At 41.4% G+C, this 24,866-nt stretch overlaps 1 protein-coding gene across 5 annotated transcripts in view; it reads left to right on the top strand.

Annotated features, from left to right (window-relative positions):
• Nucleotides 1–24,866, top strand: part of LOC124625799 (histone-lysine N-methyltransferase 2D-like) — a 319,652-nt gene that overhangs the window by 143,213 nt on the left and 151,573 nt on the right. For all 5 annotated transcript variants that reach the window (XM_047149255.1, XM_047149258.1, XM_047149257.1 and 2 more), the window contains exon 7: nucleotides 541–602. In XM_047149255.1, coding sequence (XP_047005211.1) covers nucleotides 541–602 — 62 coding nt within the window. The remainder of the gene's footprint in view (nucleotides 1–540; nucleotides 603–24,866) is intronic.

Raw genomic sequence — 24,866 nt, 5'->3', positions numbered from 1 at the left:
TTAGTTTCTACATCTTTCATTGTCTTTACCTTCTATTTTTCACCGTCTCCCTCCCGCCTCCCTTATGGACAATGCACTTAGTTTTTCACTTTTATTAACTTGTACATGATTAAGAAGTAATCTCTTTCTGTGTATTATCCTGTCTTCCACCTTTACGCTCTCAGCTCTTCAAATGTTGTCCAATGCAATCCCCAACAATCAGTCTCCCTTCCTCATCGTGTGCGGTAAGTCTCCCCTGACCTGTGGTTCTGGGCGACTTTCTCGAAATCTACCCCTTTTCCTAGACCTCTCAAGCCCTCTTCCTTCACCCCTCTTCCTTTCCCCTCAACCCTTCTGCCTGGAGGAGGAGTCACTGTCTCTGAAAGCTTGCCTATTACAACTGTCTTTTATGTATGTTTTCTACCACCACTTGGTGAGCAGATTTTTTATCTACCCAATTGGATTATTTTGTCAATAACTGATTGTTTTTGTTGTTGTTTTATTTAATAAGATACACAATACTACATTTTTAATACAATAAGGCTTTCCTTTTTTTCCCAGGATTCGTTACCGGACACAGGCAGCAATAATTCTTCTTTGTCTAGTGTCACAACAGTTATAAGGTGAGTGAAATAAAAATTTAATATTTATGTCTCTGGTAGAAATTTTTTTCATGTATAACAGCATGTAACATTGTCTTTTATGTATTACAGTTCCTAAAACCCAAAGTAGCGTTTCACACACTCATTCTAAAATTAACTGTATCTTTAAGTATGGCTGAGCCTACATTAAAATCACTGTATGAGAGCGTAATACTGAACAAAACTAAATGGGAGGGGGAAAAGTTAACTGTAGTGTGTAATTTTTAAGTAATTTATATCATTGAAGTAAAAGCTGAAGCACAAAGTTGTTTTATTAACAGAAATTATAGGAGGAAAACAGTAATTTAGGAAAGGCAATCACTTATTTATAGCTGATAAATATTTGATGTATATACTGTAAACACGTAACAATTATGAGACTTCATTAGCTTTTCAGCTACTTTTCTTTCTTCTGGTTCAAGTAAATGCTCTCTTACACGCACTACCATACAGATACAAAAATGCACCTACCCATCTGTAGCTGGACTATGTTGACTGTATAGAAGTGATTCTTCAAGCAGGCAGGAGTGATGTGGTGATGGTGTAGAGGACAGGTGCCTTAACGCCTGGGAGGGGCTAAGATTTATGGAACAAGAATAGAATGAGAGTGGTGCAGAAGTAATTACAAGGTTTTGGAATTGGTGTGGAGAATAACGAGAGGAAAAGTGAGAATAGAGTTTAGGTTGTTGAAATGGGGAGTTTAGACTAGCAGGACTGCAAAGACAGAAGATATGCTATAGGGTCAGTTTGCATTTGCATACTTTTGAGGAGCTGATGCTGGGGGAGGGGGAAGGGGTCCAAATAGTATATGGATATTGAAGCCACTGGTGTTGTGGTGGGCACCAAGTCTAGCAGTGTGATGGTAAAGGCTATGGCTAGCCATAGTTCGACCATGGCCAATCATGCAGGTTTGTCATCCCCACATAGAACATTACTCAATGAATGTGGTGCAGTTGGTGTAGAAGTGGAGTTGAGTTGCAGACGAGTACAGCGAAAAAGAATGCTAGAAATATCCACATTTCGGACAAAGTGCTTCATCAGAGGCAGAAAGCACATTCACAGAAGCAAAACTAACACGCACCTGCCCCTGTTGTCTCAGGGTACCAAGGTCCAACTGTGATTGCATCTGAGGTGAGCAGCGATCTAGCTGGATTGAGTAGTGGGCAAAAGGAAGTTGCATGGACAGGGAGGGAGAAGGGGAGGAAGAGCGAAAGGATTATTGTATAATATTAAATGGAAATTTATTACGATATTCTGATTCATCACTAAAAAATGTCTTGTCATCCGTTTGTGCAGCAATGCATATAGTTTTTCATAGCTGAAAAAATGAAACTGGCTTTCTATTCTTTCCAGTAAAAAAACAAAACTCTGTGCTGTATTTTGGTTTGAACAATCCGATGTGCTATGCCACAGCGAAGTGGGGTTGCACTTAATGGTCTTATTGGTAGGTATTCCCCCCACCATCCAAATAAATAAAACAGTGACGACAAGTTGTGAGGAATAACTGAATTGCTCACTTAGTAAAAGCATTGCTTGTGAATTTCAAGGCCCAGTGTTTTAATCTGTCAGCAAATTTCGAAACTTGTTTTGCATGACATTCATTGAGGCTTGTTCTGCTTCTACATGTCAGGAATAATGATTTACTCGTGGTTCATTTGGAAATTTCCCAAGATTTTCAAGAAAAATGTACCATACTGTAGACACATGGTAGTTACATTGAGAAGTCCTCAAACCATTCATGTAAACAAAATGAAATGGCAGTTTATTACAAAAGCAAACAGTAGTTTTTTGGAGCTGAACTGGCCAGTTGCGTAACTGGTCTGTAAGAAGATATTAACAAATTTGAATTTGGGAAGGTATTATACTGTAATGTTAGGGAAGATAATATAGTCATAGAAGGGCATAACACAATGTGAAACTGGTATGAATTCATTGGTAGAAGTAGTAATGTATCTGTATTATGCAACAGATTAAGTACCACACATTACACATTTGACAGGTCAGCAGATGTCATAAATATACACTCCGTGCTTACCTCTGAGCATGGATTATTTTGTGTTGGGGTGCTGGGATGACTGACTGGCTTTTTTTAATGCCTAATGCTTTTAGAAATTCTGCAATTGTTTTATATGAACAAGTATATTTTAATAAATTCCTGTGTAATATTGGTGTAGAAAAAGATGGTAGAATCAAGCCACTGTCATCCAGTTCTTACAGTTTCTGTTCATCTACATTTGTGATTACTCTGCAAGTCACAATTAAGTGCCTGGCGGAGGGTTAATCAAACCACCTTCAAGCGTTTCTGTAATGTTCCACCCTCGAACAGCACTTGGGAAAAATGAACGTTTAAGTCTTTCTGTGTGAGTTATGATTTCACTTATTTTATTGTGATGATCATTCCTCCCTGTGTTGGTAGTCATCAACAAAATATTTTCACACTCTGAGGAGAAAGTTTGTGATTGAAATTTCACCAGAAGGTCATGCCACAATGAAAAACATCTTTACTTTAATGATTGCCTGCCCAAGTCATGTATCATATCCATGACTCTCTCTCTCCCCTTTTTTGTGATAATAGAAAACAAGCTGCCCTTCTTTGAACTTCTTTGATATCCTCCATCAAACCTTGATGCAGATCCCACAACACAGGAATACTGCAGGAGAGGTCAGAGAAGCGTAGTTTAAGCAGTCTTCTTTAGTAGATCTGTTGAATTTTTAAGTGTTCTGCCAATAAATCACAGACTTTGGTTTGCTTTCCCCACTACATTACCTGTGTGATTAGTCCAATTTAAGTTATTCATAATTGTAATCCGTAAGTATTTAGCTTAGTTTCCAGACTTTACATTTGTGTAATTTATCATATAATTGAAATTTAGCAAATTCTTTTAGTACTCCTGTGGACTTCACCCTTTTCATTACTTAATCAATTGTTACATTTTACATCATACAGATGTCTTGTCTAAATCATTTTACAATTGGTTTTGATCTTCTGGTGACTTTACAAAATGGTAAATGATGGTATCATCTGTGAACAATCTAAGATTGTTACTCAGATTATCTTCTAAATCATGTATGTAGAGCAGGAACAGCAGATGGTTTATAACACTTCCTTGGGCGATGCCAGATACTGCACCTGTTTTACTCTATACTTGCTGACAGTTACTGCAGACTGTGACCTTGTTGACAGGAAATCACTAACCCAGTCGCACACATGAGAAGACATCCATAAGCATGTAATTTGATTAGAAGTCACATGTGAGGAACGGTTTCAAAAGACTTCTGGAAATCTAAAAATATGGGATCAATTTGACATCCCTTGTCGGTAGCACTTATTACTTCGTGAGAATAAAGAGCTAGTTGTGTTGCACAAGAGCAATATTTTCTGAATCCATGTTGACATTTGTCAATAAATCTTTTTCTTTTATGTAATTCATAAGGTTTGAACTCGATATATGTTCCAAAACTCTACTGCAAATCATTGTTAGTGATTTGGATCTGTAATTCACCAGATTACTGCTATGTCCTTTCTTGGGTATTGGTGTGATATGAACAACTTTCAAGCCTTCGGGAACAGGGCTTTCTAGGAGCAAGCAGTTGTTATTGCTGAGTGTGGAGCTATTGTATCAGCATACTCTGGAAATAACCTAACTGATATGCAATCTGGACCAGAGGCCTTACCTTTATTAAGTGATTTAAGCTGCTTCGCTACACTGAAGATGGGTACTCTTAAGTTACTCATGTTGGCAGTTCCTGATTCGAATTATGGAATATTTACTTCCTCTTCTTTTGCAAAAGAATTTTGGAAAACCCACTTTTAGTAAACTGCTTTAATGGCACTGTCATCAGTAACATCATGGTTATCACATAGTGAAGGTATTGATTGCGTCTTGCTGCTGCTGGTGTGCTTTACATATGACCAGAATCACTTTGGGTTTTCTGCCAGATTTTGAGACAGAGTTGTGGAAACTATTAAAAGAAACTCACATTGAAGTTCAAGCATAATTTTGAACTTTTGGAAAACTTTGCTAATCATGGGAACTTTGCATTCTTTTAAATTTGGCATGCTTTTATTTGTTGCTTCTGCAACAATGTTCTGACATCTTTTGTGTATCATAGGGGATCCATGTCATGTCTTATTAATTTACTTAGTATTTATCGCCCAATTGCTGTCTATACCATTTCCTTGAATTTAAACCACATCTGGTCTTTGCTTACATAATCAGATAGGAAGGATTGGAGACACTCTTGGGGAGGTGTCATTCAAATTTTTTTCAGCTTTTTAAAAGTAGATGTATTTTGCATTTATTTATGGTGGGTTTGGATATTACAGTAGTCAGTCTCACAACCACCATCTTGTGGTCACTAATCCCTGTATCTATCATGATGCTCCTTATTTGCTCAGCAGTACTTGTTAAGAGGTCAAGTATAATTTTGCAACCATTTCCACTTTCAATGGGGTCCTGTAGTAATTGTTCAAAATTTGCTGAGAAAGCATTCAGTATGATTTCGGATGATCTATGCCTACCACTGACTTCAGATTGCGCTGAACTGTGTACCCTATCACAACAGTGGCTGTACTTCTGCTTCAGTGGTAAAAATACTCACTACATACTGGCAAATGAAATCCATTGATTCTTAATTGTCCCCCTTGTCAGACACTGGAAACTTGCTATGTGAATGTTTCTTTATATAAAACTCCTCCCCTTTTAAGTTCTATCTAGAGGGCTTATACCATGCTGGTTGTGGTTTGGATTCAACTTTCCAGGATAAAAGAAGATTATATTAGAAGAATATCTTATTTAATATTATGCAATTAAGCAACAATTTTGTCTTCACTGTGACCACAGTGTTGCGTGTTGTTTCGAATTGGAATATTAATACTAAGTGAAGCAGGTGTCTCTTTGATGCTCAGAGATTTAATATTTGATTAGCAGATTAGACATGTATACAGTCAAACTTCCTGCATGTGAAACTGCAATACGATTTTGCAAGCAACTGGTTTAACTGGCTAAAGTATGAATGTACATAGCTATTGTTTCTTAATGAGAAGCCAGATGCCTATTTTAATGGCAGTATCAGAACTTACTGTTTACTTGAAGTCCTGTGTAACGATAAAAAACCATTACTGTATTCCAGTAAATCGCAATTGAAACTTGATGCCACTTTCACATAAAATACTGACCAAAATCTTTAATTTTTTAAAAGGTGACATGAGTTTGAATGTAGAATTACACAATAATTCTATTGTAAAGTAAATTAAGCTTGAGGAATGGGTGTATTGTATCTGAGTGAAGAATTTTGCTGTACAGATTTCAAGTGAACAAAAGAGCCAGTGGCCTATGTGATAAAGAAGTGAGGATACATCCCTTGTTGAGTACAAAAATTAAGGAGAATATCATGCATTAATAAAACATCTAAGATGAAATGTAATTGATAATAGACCTGTTTAGTCAGGAGATAGAGATGCACACAACAGCCGAAAAGTTGTGGAGTTCAGTAAAATTTTTTAACAGATCCAAATGTAACTGCTATTTCAAGATGCTGTGAAACTGTGGAACAACTTTTCTATTTAGAGATTTTATGTATGTACTTAGGAAGCATGACCGTATGATAAATGAACTGAGAGGAAAAGGACTCGATAAATTTTAAAGGTTCAGTGACATACATTCTATAAAGTTATATGATCTTCATTGTAAAAAATAAATAACTAAATAAATAAAAATAAAAAATAATCCCCTTTCAAAGGAAATGCTGTATATAATATTGAACGTCATATTGACAACACTTCTGCACTTATATTTCAAGGAATAATCCTGCTGTAATTGCATTTCTTGTGCCTGTTATTTATTAGTGATTGGCCACCATCATTGTCATGAATCATCTATCCATGTGACGCAGCAGAGAGGTTTCTCTTTCTCCCATGTCATTGGCAGATAGTCTGCTGATGAGGTATTGTCTGCCAGCACCTCTCTTCCACTTGTGAACAAAATTATGACGACAAAAATTTCTGCAACTTCTAGGTTGAGAGCCTCTACACTGTTGTGTATAGGCACTCTTAGTAATGAGAAGAGGATATTCATAATGTCAGAACATTCTCTGAACTTAACAAACCCATTTTCAGAATAAAAATCAGAAAGTACATTTTGATAAAGAGCATACACTATTTGAACAGTTACGATGGACATTCTAAGGCACATGTGTTTAGGGTAATTAAGCAGATGTCATGACTTACTGTCTCTACTGAATTAACAGAATAGTATGCAAACTGTTACAGACACTATTCCCACAGTGTATTGCAGGAAGTTTATGTCCATAATAATTATTTTGCCCAAACAGTGAGCTGCTAATGACGAATCATAGTTATTAAAACTCCTGATAAAGATTTTTGGAACTGTACTCTTGCGTACTTTTTTATGCTGATCTTCAGTTGTCCACCAAAGAAAAGTGTGTCGTCCTTACAGTCCTGGTAACAGTATTCAATGCAGAATCTCTAAACACTGTATGAAATAGCAATTAGTTCTCAATGCTGCTACACCAGCCCTTCCCCTCCCCCCTTGCATTTTACCTCCTCCCTGGAGGAAACCAGAGTGTCATCCAAAAGTCTTGTTGTAAAATGGATGCGCTAGTCAGAATGTCTCTGTCGATCAGAGAAGGTTTCAGAAACAGGTCTTGACAATTACTGTGCTATGGAGGTAGATGTGGAAACATCCCTGGAGGAAGGTGGAGGCTGAATGCGAGTGCTGTAGTCGTGCAGACATACAAAATGATCTGGTAGGTTAGCATCTGATGGGTGTGTGGCAGTTTGGTCAACAAATTCACCAGGCAGGTACAATGGTTTGCCATAAATCACTTCAGCTGATGAAATGTTGAGATCGACCTTATGCTTTATTAAGGCCAAGTAGAACCTTCAGAAGTGCAGCTATCCAGAGAGCAGAATGGTATCTCAAGGCTGCATTGAGTGTATGATGCCATAGCTTAATCATACCATTGGTAATTGAATAGTAGCTTGTGGTCTGGTGATGATTATTACTGCAAAGCTTATTCAATTGGGAAAACAAGTCATATTCACACTGTTGATTGCGGTCCATTGTCATATGAAGTAGCCAAAGTAGGAAAACCAGTTTGAAGTAAAAACTGGTGTCTCTGCTGGAATGTTTGCAACCAGTATGCTTCTGGCCAGCAAATTGAAGCACTCTATCATTGTCAGTAAATAGCATTTGCTGTCAGAGGGCAGCAGTGGACCTATGTGTCAATAAGCAAAATGTGCAGTAGTGTTTGGAAAATTGCCTATTGATGTGTATATGTGGCAGGCTACTTTACTGCATTGACAGGCTAGGCAGCAGTCCTTTTGAACACCAGATGCGCAGACTTACCGGGCCGATGCAGTGAATTCGAGGTGAATAAGATTACGTAGACCTTCAAAGGTATGGCGTCAAAATTCAGCTGGAAGAAACTATCGAGGTTTCCATTAGATATGCCACAGCTGTAATCTGTGGGGCATTGTGCAAGCTTTTCTCTGCATTTTGACAAGCTCTGCAAAGCCGATGCAGCTCAAGATGCTACTATCACAAGAGAGGGCATTTGCGACATTATTTAGCCTAGATGTATGGTGAATGTCTGTAGTGAATTGTGAAATAAATTCCAAGTGATGTTCTGGCATGGCGAACATTCATTGTTGCTTTGCTGGAATGCATAGACAAATTGTATGTGATCCACAAATATAAAGAAGTATCTGGCTTCCAACTGAGGATGGATCTGATTTCTTCGTACACCAATAATTCACAGTTTTAAGCAGTGCAGTTGCCCTGTGTGAAGTAGTCCTTAGGTGAAAAAGATTGCAGGAGTTTGCTATGCAGCATTAACTTGTTACAACTTGGCTCCAGTGACAAAGTGGCTGGCATCTTTCATCAGTGCAGTGGTGCTACTTGCACAGGGTGAGCAAGCAGAACTGCATCAGCAAGGCTCTGCTTTGCAACAGTGGGAGCCATATCCATTTCTTGTGTTCATTGTATGGGGCTACTACCTTTTGTCTTGACACCTATGACTGCAGCAGTCAGTGGTTCTTGCAGTACTGTCATCAGAGGTAGATGCCAATGTTCAAAATTTAACAGTGTAAGGAAGCAGTGTAGTTCTTAGACTGTTTGCAGGTAATCAGTTTTGAGTGACAGCCCTTTCCCTTTGGGTAAGGGTGATGATTATGCTGAAGAAATAAGATGGTCCAGGAATGTGACCTATGGTTCACCAAATACACACTTAGCCGTATTTATTACTACATCAAAATATTTGAGGCATTGGAAAACTTGGGCAAAGTGCTCTTTAGCAGCTGTGCAAATACAACTGTTGTCCAGGTAGCAAAACGAAAAGAGAATCCATTGGGGAATGGAGTTGATAAATGATTGTGCAGCAGTTTGTAAACTGAATGTTGTAAATATGCTCTATACAATGCTAAATGGTGTGGTGATTGCTGTTTTCAGAATATCTTCCTCTACCACTGGAATGTTAGTAAATGTCTTAAAATAATCCAAAGCACTTAAGACAGTGACACCACTGAATGCATGGTTATATTCTCTCAAAAATAGCACTGGGTATCAGCCTGTTGTAGCCTGTGACTTTAGCTGCAGGACAATCCCTGCATGGGTACCATGCACCATCAGTCTTTTAAAACTGTTTTTTGATAAATGGAGGGGTGACAATCAACATCTGCTGGGAGTGGTACCTTCACGTAATATTCCATCAGATTCAGGTTTGCTACTTAAGTGGTCTGGTGCGAGGCCTTGGGGATGGTGTGAGACAGCAGTGTTTTATTATGTGGCGCTGTGCTATGGTGTGCCATGAAAGCAAGTGATTGTCGGGCACTGGTCCAATAGTTTGGAATAGTTCCTGAAAGCCTGACTCAGCCTGCAACATGAACAATAGCATCAAAATGCAGTCTTCTGGCAGTGAGTCTAGTAACACCATCAGTTAGTCATAACCTCTTAGTGTTTGGTAGTGTGACAGGAAGTGAACTCCAGATATGGGCTCTGCAATGTCAGTGATGGTGAATCACAGCTGAAAACACAGTGCTTGCTGATACCAAGCTGCATCTGTACTGTAGCAGAAAAACCTATGGAGGAATTATTGGCAGCAGACAGGAAGACCATCATTGGGCAGTGATAGTGTAGAAGGGTATGTGGAAAAATACAATCTGAATCTGTGTATACAAGTAATTTCTGTCTGGGTCTTCTGCAGTAATGTACTAGTGCTGAGAGATAATTCAGCAAGCTGATGCATCTGTATACAGCTTCTGTTGGCCTTGAGTGTGGAAAAGGTGGTATGTTTCTATACTTGATCCTCAAACTTTCCATGGTATGGTGTCACGTATTGATACCACCCCACTGATTTCATGTCAGTGGAGTTGCAAGTTTTCTTTAGACACTGATTAGCGGTCATGCACCCAGTGGTGCATGCCTGGTGAATCTTGCCTCCAGTGGGTTACTATTACAAGTGCCTCTGCCACCCATGATAGAGGATGGCTGGTGGCAGCCAGTCAGCCCACTTGCACTCAGAGTGACTTTGCTATGTATTGTTATGCAGATGCCACCTAGCGGCAGCTCCATCGTTAATGCTTAGTACAGAGACCCTCATCTTAGTTGACAGTGTTATAGCTGGACTCAGTTTCTTGCTGCGTATTTGTAATAAGTCTTCATTCGCTTGGCGAAATACAAGTTAAGTAAATCTTCTATATGTTGTGTTCACTTTTTCGCTAATCATTTCTGGTCGCGTTCAGCTTTCTTAAAATGACAGTCGCGGCACCATTTTGAAGCCGTCTCCTTACCACTGTGTACGAAGCCGTACACAACACATGAAACTAACAAGTTACAGATAACTTAAGTGCATCACTGAATGTCGGTGAGTTGACGTCTGAAAAAGTGCAGGAATGTTGGTGGTATCCATTTGTACTGCACATTGTGCGAGACGAGTGAGAAACTCGTGCAGTTGTGCAGCTGCAATGTCAGTCTTATTGGATAGGCATTAAAAGATACTGTCGTGATGCTGAAATAGGCGCTTGATGGGGGGAGGGGGAGGGCGTGCTTTCTTAATATGACCAACTTACTTTGCTATTTTGACCAACTGCATCTTTGCATGAGTTGCTCTTACCACCTGCATTTGTGCTGTAAGTTGTCCAGCTGGGTGTGCAGAGTAGAGTATGTTGGACACTTCTTACATCCATTATACAGTGGAGATGCCTCAGGTACTGAGACAGTTTTCTATCTTGTACGTCTCCTAGGGTAAGTACTAGCCATACCCATATTCCTAGGATGCAGAGACTAGTTGAATTGGCTTGGATTTAAGCTTGAGGTAACTCAAATTTTGGAGGTGCTGTGATAATGTTTCCTACCTCAGAGGTTTAGTGGTAATTTAGGTGGCTCACCATCAGAGAAAATTTCATGGCTTATCCGTGATTCCCACACAGCGGAAACTTGATTCTACTTGGGCAAACCATGCTGGCTTGTAGGGCCAGAACTGCGGCAGATGTACAGCAAGGCGTGAAACAGCAAGGTTTTCAGCACCCTCTCTATCTAGGGTTCCTCTTTCAGAACCATAAATATATGGTCAGTAACAAATGATATGCTAATCACATCTGGGTTATCAGTGTCTGACGGGTATGAGAACAATTGCCTGAACATGATTAAGCATATGTGTTTTGCATAATTCATGTTTTGACTAAATTTATTGAGTTAACGGAATAACATACAAAATGTGTTACTACAAGCATATTTCCACTCAGTTTTGCAAAATGTGAATCCCCATAATGATAACTTTGGTCAAGAGGTAAGGTGCTAATACTAAGCCATTGATCTTAAGTCCTTAACGAAATTATATTCATGCTCTTATTTGCACAGAAGAAAAGTGTCTTTTATCAAGAATTAATAACAATATTAGCTATGGAATCTCTCATCTCTGGTGGCAAGGCCGTGAACACTATATGAAACATGCACTACATCATCTCCCTCTCTCCTGGGGAAAGCAAAACACCATCACAAAATCTTTCGGACTTTATGGAAAAGTATGTACTGATTAGAATGTGTCTGTCAGTCAGATTGGGAAGGAGTCAGAAATGGGTGTTGTTGAAGACTGTTCTCTGGTAGCAGATTGAGATAAAAGATTCGATGTTTGTGAAAAAGATATGCTGGTCTGACTTTGTCTGAAGATGTTATAGTTTCCAATTTTTGACAATATAATGTAATTGGGCAGATTAAAAAAAAATCTACTCACTAGGTGGCGGCAGGAGAATGCACACATAAACGAAGGTTATACTTATGCAAGCACTGAGTGAGTGGTGCTGTGGTTAGCACACTGGACCATATTCAGGACGACGACGGTTCAAACCCCCATCCGGCATTCTGGTTTATGCTTGGCATGGTTCCTTTGAAAAGGCACAGCTCACTTCCTTCCCCAATCGGATGGGTCCTCCCCCTTCCTTACCCCCATCCCAGATCCCTCTCCTCCCCCCCTCCTCTGCGGCTCCCACACCTTCTCCTATGGGCGCTGCTCCCCCTCCCCAGCCGGAGAAGTGTCCCACTCCTTCGGCGTCTGCCGGTCAAGGGCGCCTCTCCCGGGATGCCCCTTCCCGGCACCTTCCAGGCCAAAGGTCTGCTGCCGCGCGACGACCGCGAGAGCGGCGGTCTGTCGGCCCACAGGTCGCCCGGTCTCTTTCTGTTTGTGATCTTGCTGCAGCTGGCTCCTTCATGCCACACAGCCCTCCTCGATCTCAGCCTGAACGGAAGAAGAAACATAAGTCCCGGGACAAAGAGCCTCTGGTGTCACCGGAGGTCCCTTCCCCGACTTCACAACCGGATTCTGACCTGTCGTTCATGGATGTCGCCCCCTCCTTGTCGGTGACGGGTGGGGACCCGGCGGTATGACTGGGTTTAAAGTGTTCAGCCCCCATTCAAACCATCGTTCTGTGGTTCTCCAGTGGAATTGTAATGGATACTATCGTCACCTTCTGGAATTGAAATCCCTTCTTTCGTCCTACTCTGCAGCTTGTGTGGTTCTCCAGGAATCTCATTTTACTGATGCCCACTCACCGACCCTCCGTGGGTTCCGTGTTTTCTGTCGAAATCGGGTCGGACCCCTGCGGGCTTCTGGTGGGGTTTGTACATTGGTCCGTACAGACATTGCTAGCACGTGGATTCCTCTTCAAACTACATTGGAAGCGGTTGCTGTTAGGGTCCACTTCGACCCTTCATTCACAGTTTGCAATCTTTATCTCCCTCCTGACAGGACTCTTACACCTGCTACCTTAACCGCCCTTCTTCAGCAACTTCCTCCTCCCTTCCTCCTCCTTGGGGATTTTAATGCTCATCATCCTTTGTGGGGCAGTGCCTTTCCATCTAGACGAGGTCTTTTTATAGACCAATTTATTGCAGACTACGACCTGTGCCTTCTTAATGATGGCTCCACTACTCAGTTTAGTGCTGGTCATGGTACCTTTTCTGCCATTGATCTTTCTCTTTCTTCTCCCTCTCTCCTCCCTTCATTACACTGGTCGCCACACGACGACCTTTGTGATAGTGACCATTTCCTGTTGATTATCATGCTCCCTTCCCGCTCCCCGATGGACAGGTTGCCTCGTTGGTCTTTCCAACGCGCCGATTGGCCTCTATACACTGCACAGGTCGCGTTTTCTCCCTCTTTGTCGGGTTGTATTGATGACGTCCTCCGTGACGTGTCTGACGCGATTGTTCGCGCTGCTAGCCTTGCTGTCCCGCACTCATCTGGACCATTTCGTCGCCGGCAAGTCCCGTGGTGGAGTACGGCTATTGCCATTGCCATCCATGATCGCCGTCGAGCTTTGCAACACTTTAAGAGGCACCCATCCATAGCCAGCCTTACTACCTTTAAACGCCTTCGCGCTAAAGCCCGTTATTTAATCAAACAGAGCAAGCGGATATGTTGGGAATGATTCGTTTCTTCCCTTGGTTCTACTGTCCCTCTATCACGGGTATGGGCTACACTTCGCTCTCTCCAAGGTTGCCATCGGCAGTCCACCCTCGCAGGCCTTCACCTCCCAGATGGCATTTGTACGGACCCATTAGTTCTTGCAGAACATCTAGCGACCCATTTTGCAGTGGCATCAGCGTCAGCCTCCTATCCAGCTGCTTTCCTTCATCAAAAACAGTGGGCTGAAGCTTCCACCTTATGTTTCACCCCTTGTGAGTCAGAATCTTACAACGAACCTTTTACTGAATGGGAATTTCTTTCTGCTCTATCTTCTTCTCATGATACGGCCCCTGGCCCAGATTCCATTAATAACCAACTGCTTCAACATCTCAGTGCTCCACAACGGCAACATCTTCTTCGGGTGTTTAACCGTATCTGGCTCCAGGGTGACTTCCCTTCTCAGTGGAGGGATAGCATTGTGGTTCCTGTCCTTAAGCCTGGTAAGAACCCCCTATCTGTTGACAGCTATCAGCCAATTAGTTTGACCAATGTTGTTTGTAAGTTACTTGAACGGATGGTAGCCCGTCGGCTCAATTGGGTCCTCGAATCTCGGGATCTATTGTCCCCTTACCAGTGTGGCTTTCGAGAGGGACGGTCTACAATCGATCATTTACTCCGCTTGGAATCCGCAGTCCGGCAGGCTTTTTCCCAGCACTGCTATTTGGTTGCAGTGTTTTTTGACCTTCGCAAGGCCTATGACATGGCCTGTCACCATCACATCTTACTTACCCTTCATCAGTGGGGTCTTCGGGGCCCACTCCCGATTTTTATCCGCCAGTTCCTGATCCATCGGTCATTCAGAGTCCGAGTTGGTACTGCTTTTAGTTCTCCACGGACCCAGGAGACGGGCATCCCACAGGGTTCTGTCTTGAGTGTCCTTCTTTTCCTCATTGCTATCGATGGACTTGTGGCCTCTGTCGGTCCCTTGGTCGCCCCTGCCCTGTATGTGGATGATTTCTGCATTTGGGTTAGTTCCTCCTCGATGGCATCTGCAGAACGGCAGCTCCAGGTAGCTGTATGGCGTGCCTCTGTGTGGACCCTCTCACACGGATTTCAATTCTCTCCTTTAAAATCGCGAGTGGTCCACTTCTGTTGCTGTACTACGATCCACCCTGATCCAGAGCTCTATCTCGCTGCACAAAGATTGCCTGTGGTCCCACAGTTTCGTTTCTTGGGTCTTCTTTTCGACAACAAGCTCACTTGGCTGCCCCATATCAGACTCCTGAAGGTAGGATGTTTCCGTAAACTCAATGTCCTTCGCTTCCTTGCCCACTCCTCTTGGGGTGCGGACCGTTCCCTCCTCGTCCGTCTTTATCGTGCTCTAGTTCTGTCTCGCTTGGACTATGGTTGTCAAGTTTATGGTTCAGCTGCTCCTTCCACACTGTACATGCTGGATCCAGTCCACCATCGTGGTATCCGTTTGGCCACCGGTGCCTTCCCTACTAGCCCTGTTGATAGTCTCCTGGTTGAAGCTGGGATCCCCCCCCTTTCTGTTCGGCGGTCCCAGCTTCTGGTGTCTTATGCACTCACTATCCGTTCCTCTCCCACTCATCCTTCCTATTCTATCCTGTTCCCAGACCATGGACGTCGCCCACCCGACTCCCGCCCTCGGGCGGGTTTACCAGTTGGGCTGCGCCTTGCGTCTCTTTGCCGTGATTTTCAGCTTCCTTCTTTGTCCTGTCTTCCTCGCTCCCCCTCCTTGGTTAGTTCCTCGGCCTCGAATTCGGATGGATCTCCGCCGAGGTCCGAAAGATTCCATTCCCCCCGGTGGTGTTCCGTTCCTTTTTCCGCCAAATTTTATGGGAGTTTCGGGATGCTGTTGTTTTTTACACTGATGGCTCTAAATCTGCTGATCATGTTGGGTATGCCTTCACGTCCTCTGTTGGGACGGAAAGTCATCTGCTCCCACCTACATGTGGAGTGTTTACTGCGGAATTGATGGCAATTTCCCAGGCCCTTACCTTTATTAAACAGTCCCAACACAACCGCGTTTTGTTATGTACGGACTCGATGAGTGGCCTTCTTGCTATTGACCGGTGTTTTTCGCGCCATCCCTTGGTCTGTGCCATCCATGACCATCTCGCTGATATTCACCGTGCTGCTTGTTCCATTGACTTCCTTTGGGTCCCTGGCCATGTGGGTATCCCGGGTAATGAGCTCGCTGATCGTTTGGCTGGGGGAGCAGTTACTTACCCCCCATTTCCTGTAACCCCTCCTGCAGCGGATTTACGGCTTCACATCAAATCCCGCTTCGCACAGTCATGGGCCAATTCTTCGGAGGCTACTCCCCTGTCTAATAAACTTCGTGCAATTAAGGTGAAACCAGGCCCGTGGCGTTCTTCCTTTCGCCTCTCCCGAAAGGACTCGACCACACTGTGTCATCTCCACATTGGCCATACCAGGCTGACCCATGGTTTCCTTTTGCGTGATGAGCCACCCCCACTATGTGGTTGTGGAGCCTTCCAGTCAGTAGCCCACATTTTGGTTGAATGCCCCCTTCTTTTGGCTCTGCGTGCTAAGTACAGACTCCCCTGCACTTTACCTTTGATGTTGGCTGACGATTCCTGGATGGTCTCTCTGGTTCTCGGTTTTTATTCTCAGTTTTAAGGTTTTTAATTTCTCTCTGGTGTTGGGGCAGGTCGGTGAGTGGGTATCTCCCACTGTAAGCCGTGTTTGGAGATTACCGACTCCCCTCCTGACTGCGATCCTCTTTTCTTCTACTTCTATTCTGTTTTTAACTTTTTATCTTTGTTTTTGGATTGGTTAGTCTCCTTTTCCCATACGTACTTCTACATTCTAGCAGTTGTACCTTTTACGTCACAGGTGGTCTTGCCTATGCTGCTTCAGCATAGTGTTGGGTTCGTTCTCTTGCCAACTTCCCTCATTTTGTTTTTTACCAATGACAACATGACTGCCCTTTTATGTTTTTACCTTTTTCCGTTTTATTTTTCTGACTTTACTGAGATGTCCCATTAGCGGAATGGAGCCTATTTGAAACAAGGGACTGATGACCTTGCTGTTTGGTCCCTTAAACCTCAAACAACCAACCAACCCAATCCGATGGGACTGATGACATTGCTGTTTGATCCCCTCCCTCAAACCGATCAACCAACTTCTCTAAGCTTTCAGAGCCAATGGCTCCTTCTTCCGGCAGAATGGTTGAAGGGCAAGGAAGATGGATGAAGAAAAAGGACTGGAGAAGAGGTTCAGGAAAAGGTGTATTTTTCAGAAAAGTCACCCAGAACTGCAGGTCAGGGGAGATTTGCTGGATTGGATGAGAAGGAAAGACTGATTGTTGGGGATTGCACTGGATGAGATTTGAAAAGCTGAGAGCTTAAAGTGGGAAGACAGAGCAATATGTAAGACAGAGATTACTGCAAAAACATGGTACACAGTTTAATAAAACTGAACAGCTAAGTGTACAGTACGTAACAGAGGTGGGAGGGGGACAGTGAAAAATGCTGTTGTGTTCTGCTGCCACTGCTTAGTGAACAGATTTTTGTATCTGTACAAATGCATTATTATGGTATAGTTTTGCCATTTAGAAAGAGATCGAGTGTAAAGTCTCCTCTTTGCAATACATGGTATGAGCTGTTAAATGATGGCTGCAGCAGCACTGGTTGGACACCATCTGCTCTTAATGTCACAGTCGTACAACTTTGCATGTCCTGATGGGTGAAGGTGTGTGTGGAACCATGTTCGGCAGCTGATTGTGGATGAATCTCAGCTTTATGATCACGCAGACATCCAACAAAAGCTGGTAGGTTGATTCCTTATGTCTGCATGGCAATCAGATCTACAAATTCAGCAGCCAGTTGCAGTACTTCATTATACACCAGTTCAGCTGACAAGATGTCAAATTCAACCTTATGTTTTGTACGAAATCACAGTAGAACCATTGGAAGTGCAGTAATCCAGAGTTGTGTGACACCTCAAAGCAATATTTGATTAAGAATCTCACTACAGATCAGAGGCAAGGACACGGACAACGTATAAAATAGCAATTATTGTCTGACAAGGTGGCTCGAGGGATGTACCTAAATAAGATAGAAATATAGTTGTACTAGTGAACGGAGTAGTGCTTCATAATTGTTAAATGTGTACATGAATGTCCTAATAGTGTATAGTTATAGTCTTTGGGATACTGTGTTGTAAGTCAGTGAAAGGGCACATACAGTTGTCCACAGAGGAAATACTCTGATTGTAAATCGATACAAGTCTATTTTAATATCCAGCCTTTTTATTTGTTGTCACTGTACATGAAAGCCCAAATCACTTAAAATGAGGGGGTAAATTGGTTGGGATCATTGGTATATGGGTACGAGAGAGTGGGCTCTCCAGCTGCTGGATCTGTAGGGCTACTAACTTCAGTGACATTATGTAGCATAGTTTTAATATGTGAACAGGTAGCATTTCAAAGTTTCAGATCATTGACATTGAATGCTAGTTTACTAATTTACTCTGGTAAGCCCCAAATACAACTTAGGTTTTCTGTTAAAACCAACAGGCCAAAAAAATGAAGCAGTTCATTGTTGTCTACGCAACTGTTGTTAAAAATTATACAGGGTATTCAAAAAGATCTAGACAGTTTCAAGTGATTGTAAAAAATATTTGTATTGAGGTAAGGTATTATATATATGGAAACAGCAACCCAAGAAGTTTAATATGTTAAAGTGATCTCCAGAAACATGACTGACAGAACAACAAGATGGCATTTTGCTTAGTTCATGCCGTAATTGCAAAGGGAGAGTGCCGATTTCATTTGTCACCAGGATGGCTCTCCACCACACTTCAACAACAATGTTCATGAGGTCTGGATACTGACCTACTACGACGATTGATCGGTTGTGCATCAGCTGGCAATCTCCAGTAGCTGGCATGGCCCCAATGCTCTCTGCATCTGACTTTTACCTGTTGGCTTACATCAAAGATGTTTTTACACCTCCACTTCTCCACATCATCACTGACATATGAGGATGTAACAGGGCAGCTGTGACTGAACATCAATACAGACATTTTTGGGGCTAGCATTGGCAGAACTGGACTATAGACTGGACATGTGCCATGTGACTAATGTTTACACAGTGAATATTTGTAAACATGGCACAAAAAACTGGTGAGTTGCTGTTTTACTACATATGATCATGTAGTACATAATCTCAATACTAACGTTTTTACAGTCACTTGAAAGTGTCTAGATAATTATGAATTATCCTCCATGTAGGGAGAAACAGTATATATGGAAGAAACAATTTGTCTGTTAGTTTAAATGCCTTGATATCTTTATTAAAACAGACTGTGAGAAAGAAAATGAAATCACACCTTTTCATAGTACAGCATTTTCATTCTCGCAATCGGTTTTTAACTGGAAACTTGTACGAGGGTGGTCCCATAAGTACCCAGCCTGACCGAGAGATGGCAGTCATTATTGAAAAATATCTCTGGATTAGAAAGTATACGATCTATGAAGCATATGTTTCAAGTTTGAAGATATCACATTGTTTAGTATTTGTTTAGCAGCCATCAATGGTGAATGTTGGAGTGAATTTGTGAAAATTGATCTTTTTTTTTAATTTCTATTTTTAAAAGGCCTCAGAGCAACCAGTATTAAAGTTGAGCTAGATTTTACTTTGGGAGAGTCTGCTCCGTCGTTGACAACAGTAGAATATTAAGTAGCTGAGTTTAAACGAGTCCGTATGAGCTGCCAAGACCAGCATTACAGTGGCCGACCAAATGAGGTGACGTCTTCAGAAATGGTGAAGAAAATCCACAAAGCTGTACTGGATGATAGTCGACTGAAAGTGCACAAGATATCAGACATAGTAGCCATTTCAAAAAGTGCGGTGCATTGCATATTATATGAAAATTTGGACATGAGGAAACTTTGTGCAAGGTTTGTGCCGTGTTTGCTCACACTTGAGCAAAAACAGTGTCATGAAGATGTATTAATTGAGTGTTTAGCGAAGTTTTGCAGCAGCAAAGATGATTCCCCCCTCACCGTTTCGTAACCATCTTTGAAACGTGGGTCCAGCCCTTCGCCTGAGACAAAAGAACAATCAAAGCAATAGACACAAATTGGAGAACCGACTCCAAAGAAGGCGAAGACCATTTCATCTGCAGGCAAGGTCGTAGTGTCGGTGTTTTGGGATGCATGCGGGATAACTTTCATTGACTACCTTGAAAAAGAAAAAACTATCAACAGCGAGTATTATGCAAACTTATTGTAATGTTTGGGTGAAGAAATCGAGCAAAAACAGCCGCATTTGGCCAAGAACAAATTGTCGTTTCTTCCGGACACTGCACCAGCTCACAACTCTGTTATTGCAATGTCCAAAATTAATGAATTAAAGTTTGAATTGCTACCACGTGCACCCTATTCGCCAGATTGAGCCCCCTCAGATCGTTTTCTGCTCCCAAACTTGAAAAAATGGCTCGGTGGTTGAAGATTTTCACCAAATGAAGATGTGATGTTGGCAGTTAATGGCTATTTTGAGGAGTTCAGACAGTTCTCATTATAAAAAGGGTATCTAATTTATTGAACATTGCTGGGAAAAGTGTATAGAGCTGAAAGGAAATTATGTTGAAAAATAAATACGTTTTTTCCAGAATTTTTGTGTTTTCTTTGTTTGGTCGGGTACTCATGAGACCATCCTCATAACTTGTTGTTTAGAAAAGTATATATAGCCTTTGACTGACTGAATATTTGAGTATTGTGAAAAAATAAATTGGTCAAGACCTTTTCAAGGTTTTTGCTATCACTGTTTCCCCTTTATGTATTGATATAGGTTAACAGATTCTGCTGACACTACTTGGTAGAACAATTTTGTATTTAAGGTGGAAAAACTAACTCTATTTTTATCCACTAATTTATTTATTTCAAACCAGTTTTCTATTCATTGAGCCACTATCAGGTAACAACTAACTAGCGTTCAGAAGAGACACTCAGTATTCAAATGTTCATTTACAAAGGGAAGTACAAGTATTGCACTAATTTAATACATACCTCTGCAAAAATGACTGAAATAGATGTTCATGTCAGGGTCAATGATAAACAACGGAAATCACATAAACTGAGCAAAGCTCCAAGATATGATTGAATCTTGATCAAATTGTCAGATCATATACTGACTGTGTGGCTGCATCAGCCCTCCATTACACATAGTATTCTGTAGGTCACTTGAACATAAAATTGTGCCCAGTAGTTAGGAGAAAACATAGGACACTCCCATAAACAACAAAGGTAGCAAAAGCTATCCAGAAAACTCCTGTCCAATATGGATGACATCCATTTGTTGTAGAATCTAGGAGCATATTCTGAGCACAATGTATGAAGGTATCTCAAACTGAATGAGCCAATCAGGATGGGTTCCAAAACCATCGATTAGGTGAAACCCAACTCTCACTTTTCTCACATGTTGTCTTGAAAGGCACAGATCAAGGCAGTAGGGTGGGTATAGTGTTTCTTGACTTTAAAAAAGCATTTGACTCAGTGTTACAAATACACTTACTACCAAAAGTGTGATCATACCAAGAAATCTCCAATACAATTGCAAATCTCACTTAATACCATATATGGAGGATGCAGCACGTCATTTTAGATGGAGAGTCATTGACAGATGTGTAAAGAAATTCAGGTGTGCTCTAGGGTAATGCATTGGGATCCTTGCAATTTGTCATACGTGAATGACCTTTGAAGACAGTATTAAGAATATCATCATATGTTTTGCTGATGATGGAATTATTTATAAGGCATTACTGTCTGAAAAAAGCCTCACAAATACTGTCGGATCTTGACAAGATTTCAAAGTGTGCAAAGATTGGCAGCTCACTTTAAATGTTCAGAAATGTAAAGTTGGTCACTCCACAAAATTAAAAAAGCATAGTATCCTGTGACTAAACTATCAGTGAGTTACAGTTGGAATCATTCAATTCATACAAATACTTGGATGTGGCAACATGTAGGGGTATGAAATGGAATGATCAGAGTCTGTCACAGGTAAACCAGATGACAGGCTGTGGTTATGAAGTAATCTTCAAAGGAGCTTGCTTACAAAACTCCATCCTGTAATACTGTTCAACTGTATGGAACCTGTACCAGATAGGACTGACAGGGGGTATTGAATGGATACGAAGAAGGGCAGAACGAATGGTCACAGGTTTGTTCAACACACAGGAGAGAGTGTCCAAAGATTCTGAAAGAACTGAACTTGCAGACACTTGGAGATAGACACAAACTATCCTGTGAAAACATACCCAATTTCTAGGGCAAATCTTAAGTGTAGAATCTAGGAATATATTTCATTCCCATACATATCACTCCCATAGAAATCACAAAGACAGAATTAGCTTAATTGCAGCATGCATAGAAGCATTCAATCAATCATTCTTTCTTCCCACATACATGAATCGACTGGGAGAAAGACAATAACTGGTACAATGAGTTGTACCCTTTGCCGTGCTTTTACAGTGGCGTGCAGAGTACACTCGTAGATGTCTAATCCAGGCTTATGCTCTGTCTCCAATGACGTACTTGTCGAAGGGGCACCTATCTCTAATCTTCCTTTCCTTTAGCAAAGTAGACACAGTTTTCCAGCAAGATCAGACACTTGTTTGTTAATCATTAGGGAGAGTGAAGTCCAGATCAGAAACAGACATGCTGTTCAGTTAAATTGCCTCATTGGGTACATGATTAATTTATGCGCTACACTTTCTTTTCACAGTGCAAAAATGAGAGGTATGGGGGGGATTAGAGGTGGAGAAATCGTGCAGTTGCTATGGCATATTATATTTATGCTCTGATAGTGTCTTGCCATTAATAAATGTGAGGTTGAATGCACTTATACAGACCAGAATGGTTTCTTAATTGGAATGCAATTCCTATACTTGATCTGAGTTTTTATAGCCTCAGTCCAAATTACAAGAATGCATTACCATACTGCTCTGGGCCGTCAATTCCCACTGTTCTGTGACTGAAGCATTTTCAGTAAATGGCTGTGGCTGTGAATGAGAAGAAATTAACTAATTTAGCTGCCAATGGTACGTAGATAGTACAATGTGTTGCCTGTGTTCAGTTCCAGTTGAGAGAGGGTTAGCAGATAACTGCCTTCATTACATTGATTACAAAATCTTTGACAAAAAAAAAAAAAAAAAAAAAGATAAAATTGATTTCATATTTAATGTGAGGAACACACATATAGATATATTTATTATGATATTGTTTACAGTTATTAGAGTGATAGTCGTCATAGAAACATTAGTGACACAAATCGTTCTTGCTCCATGAAGATTATATGAAGGACACATTAACACAGTGGCATTTAATTTCCAATAAATTTAAGGGAAACATTTCATTAGCATTCTGAAATAATGGCTTTCACAGCTTTTGATCCGAACCAACCATATATTATTATATTATGACGTCAGGAGAGACAGGTTAGCTTAAAATCCAATGAATGAGCGATGTGATTTTAATTGCAACTGTACTTTTAGAAATTGTGCACTTGTTCTGTAAGAGAGAAATGGGAGGGGGGGAGGGGAGAGAGAGAGAGAGAGAGAGAGAGAGAGAGAGAGAGAGAGCATACATCATTTGTGTCATTTATTATCACAGGATTATTCTTTGTAAACATAGTGCAGAAATTACCTTGTTGTATTCACTACCCATTATTCATATCTGCAGGTCATAAAATCTGTTGTCTGTGCATCTCTGGGGCCTCCAATAATTTACTCAGTTTTGTGGCATTAGGTACGATATTACAGATTGTGAGCTGCATTACACATTTTGAAACAAGTTTTACAACAATGTTAGCAACACTGTTTGTAGCTACTGCAGAACAATCAATGTTTACAGCATGTTGCAAACACAAAAACAGCTATTCATAGGTGTGTCAATACAGATCAAAGGAAACTTTGTTTCTTGTTTGCTACCAAAAATGCCATTGCATAGTAGACTGACTTTATGTAACAGAGTGTAGCAATTGTTTTACCTCATAGGCTATGTATGCTAAGTCCAAATACTTGTTGTCATGTCAAAACAATAGATATATCTTCTTATCACACACTGTGAAAGAGGAGTGACTGTGAAATGTACTAAGTGCAAACTATAAACATTCCAAGTTGAAATAGTGCTCCTACCAGAAATCTCTACTTGCTCAGCAGCATCAGTAATGCAAAAAGAAACTAAAGTGTTAGTCAGCACTTGACAGACAACTATATCAGGCTCTCTTTGAAGTAGAACTGAAATTGTATAAGAGAATGGAGGGCCATTCAATAAGTGTGTGTACAGCAGGGCAATTGACAACTACTGCAGATTCCATTGTCACATTCATTAGTACAGGCTGTGACATTACTGTAGAAGAGGTGGTAGTGTTTACAATGAAGATGAATTGATTTTATGTAGTAACATATTATAAGTATTTTAGTATCTACTGCGTGACAAAAAAGTGAAGTACAGGTAAGACATGGCTGGAAGTCAATGTAACGTCATCCATGTACCCATCAATGGTGGGCATGTAAATGATCACAGCTACAATGCTCTGTGACAAATAGAATGGCTGCCAGAATGCATACTTTAATCACCAATTTGAGACATGTCCCTCTTCTCTGTTACCTCCTGAAGTTCACTTTTGGCTCTTGCTGCAGCAGATTAACTGGACGCTACCTGTAACTTTCACAGTGGGTGTAAGCCCTTCGCCAAGGCACCACCTTGGCATTGTGCGGCGGCCCGTGTTCTCCTTGGTCTTCATTTGCTTCTTAAGAACCTTACTCCAGCCTCACTCTGTCGCTGTCAGTTTCACGACCTTTACATGGAACTTTGCGATAGTACACTGATGGTTCTGAGACTGACCATGATGTCGGGTGTGCCTTCATCATTGGCACTGACGTTTTTCTGTATCGGCTTCTGGAACACTCCTCAGTATTTACAGCACGCTCTTTGCCCTGTATCAGGCCACGCAGTGCATCCGGTGACACAGGCTTTTCAATTGTGTCATCTGCTCCAGCTCTCTTAGTGCCCTGCAAAGCCTCTGTGCATTCACTGTACAACATCCAACGGGTCTGGGGAAAGCTGTCACTTGCTCACTCTTGATGGAGCCACTGTTGATGTTTATGTGGGTTCCTGGTCATGTCGGTCTGACAGGAAATGAGGCCACTTATGCTGCTGCCAAAGCTGTAGTCCTCGTACTTCAGCCCACTACTTCTTAAGTTCCCTCCAATGATCTCTGTGTTGCCGTCTTGTCAATGGGTGATGTCTTTTAGGCTTCACCA

The sequence above is a fragment of the Schistocerca americana genome, chromosome 8, assembly GCF_021461395.2.
Source record: "Schistocerca americana isolate TAMUIC-IGC-003095 chromosome 8, iqSchAmer2.1, whole genome shotgun sequence".
NCBI classification, from domain to species: Eukaryota; Metazoa; Arthropoda; class Insecta; order Orthoptera; family Acrididae; genus Schistocerca; species Schistocerca americana.
This window is presented reverse-complemented; position numbering and strand designations above follow the sequence as displayed.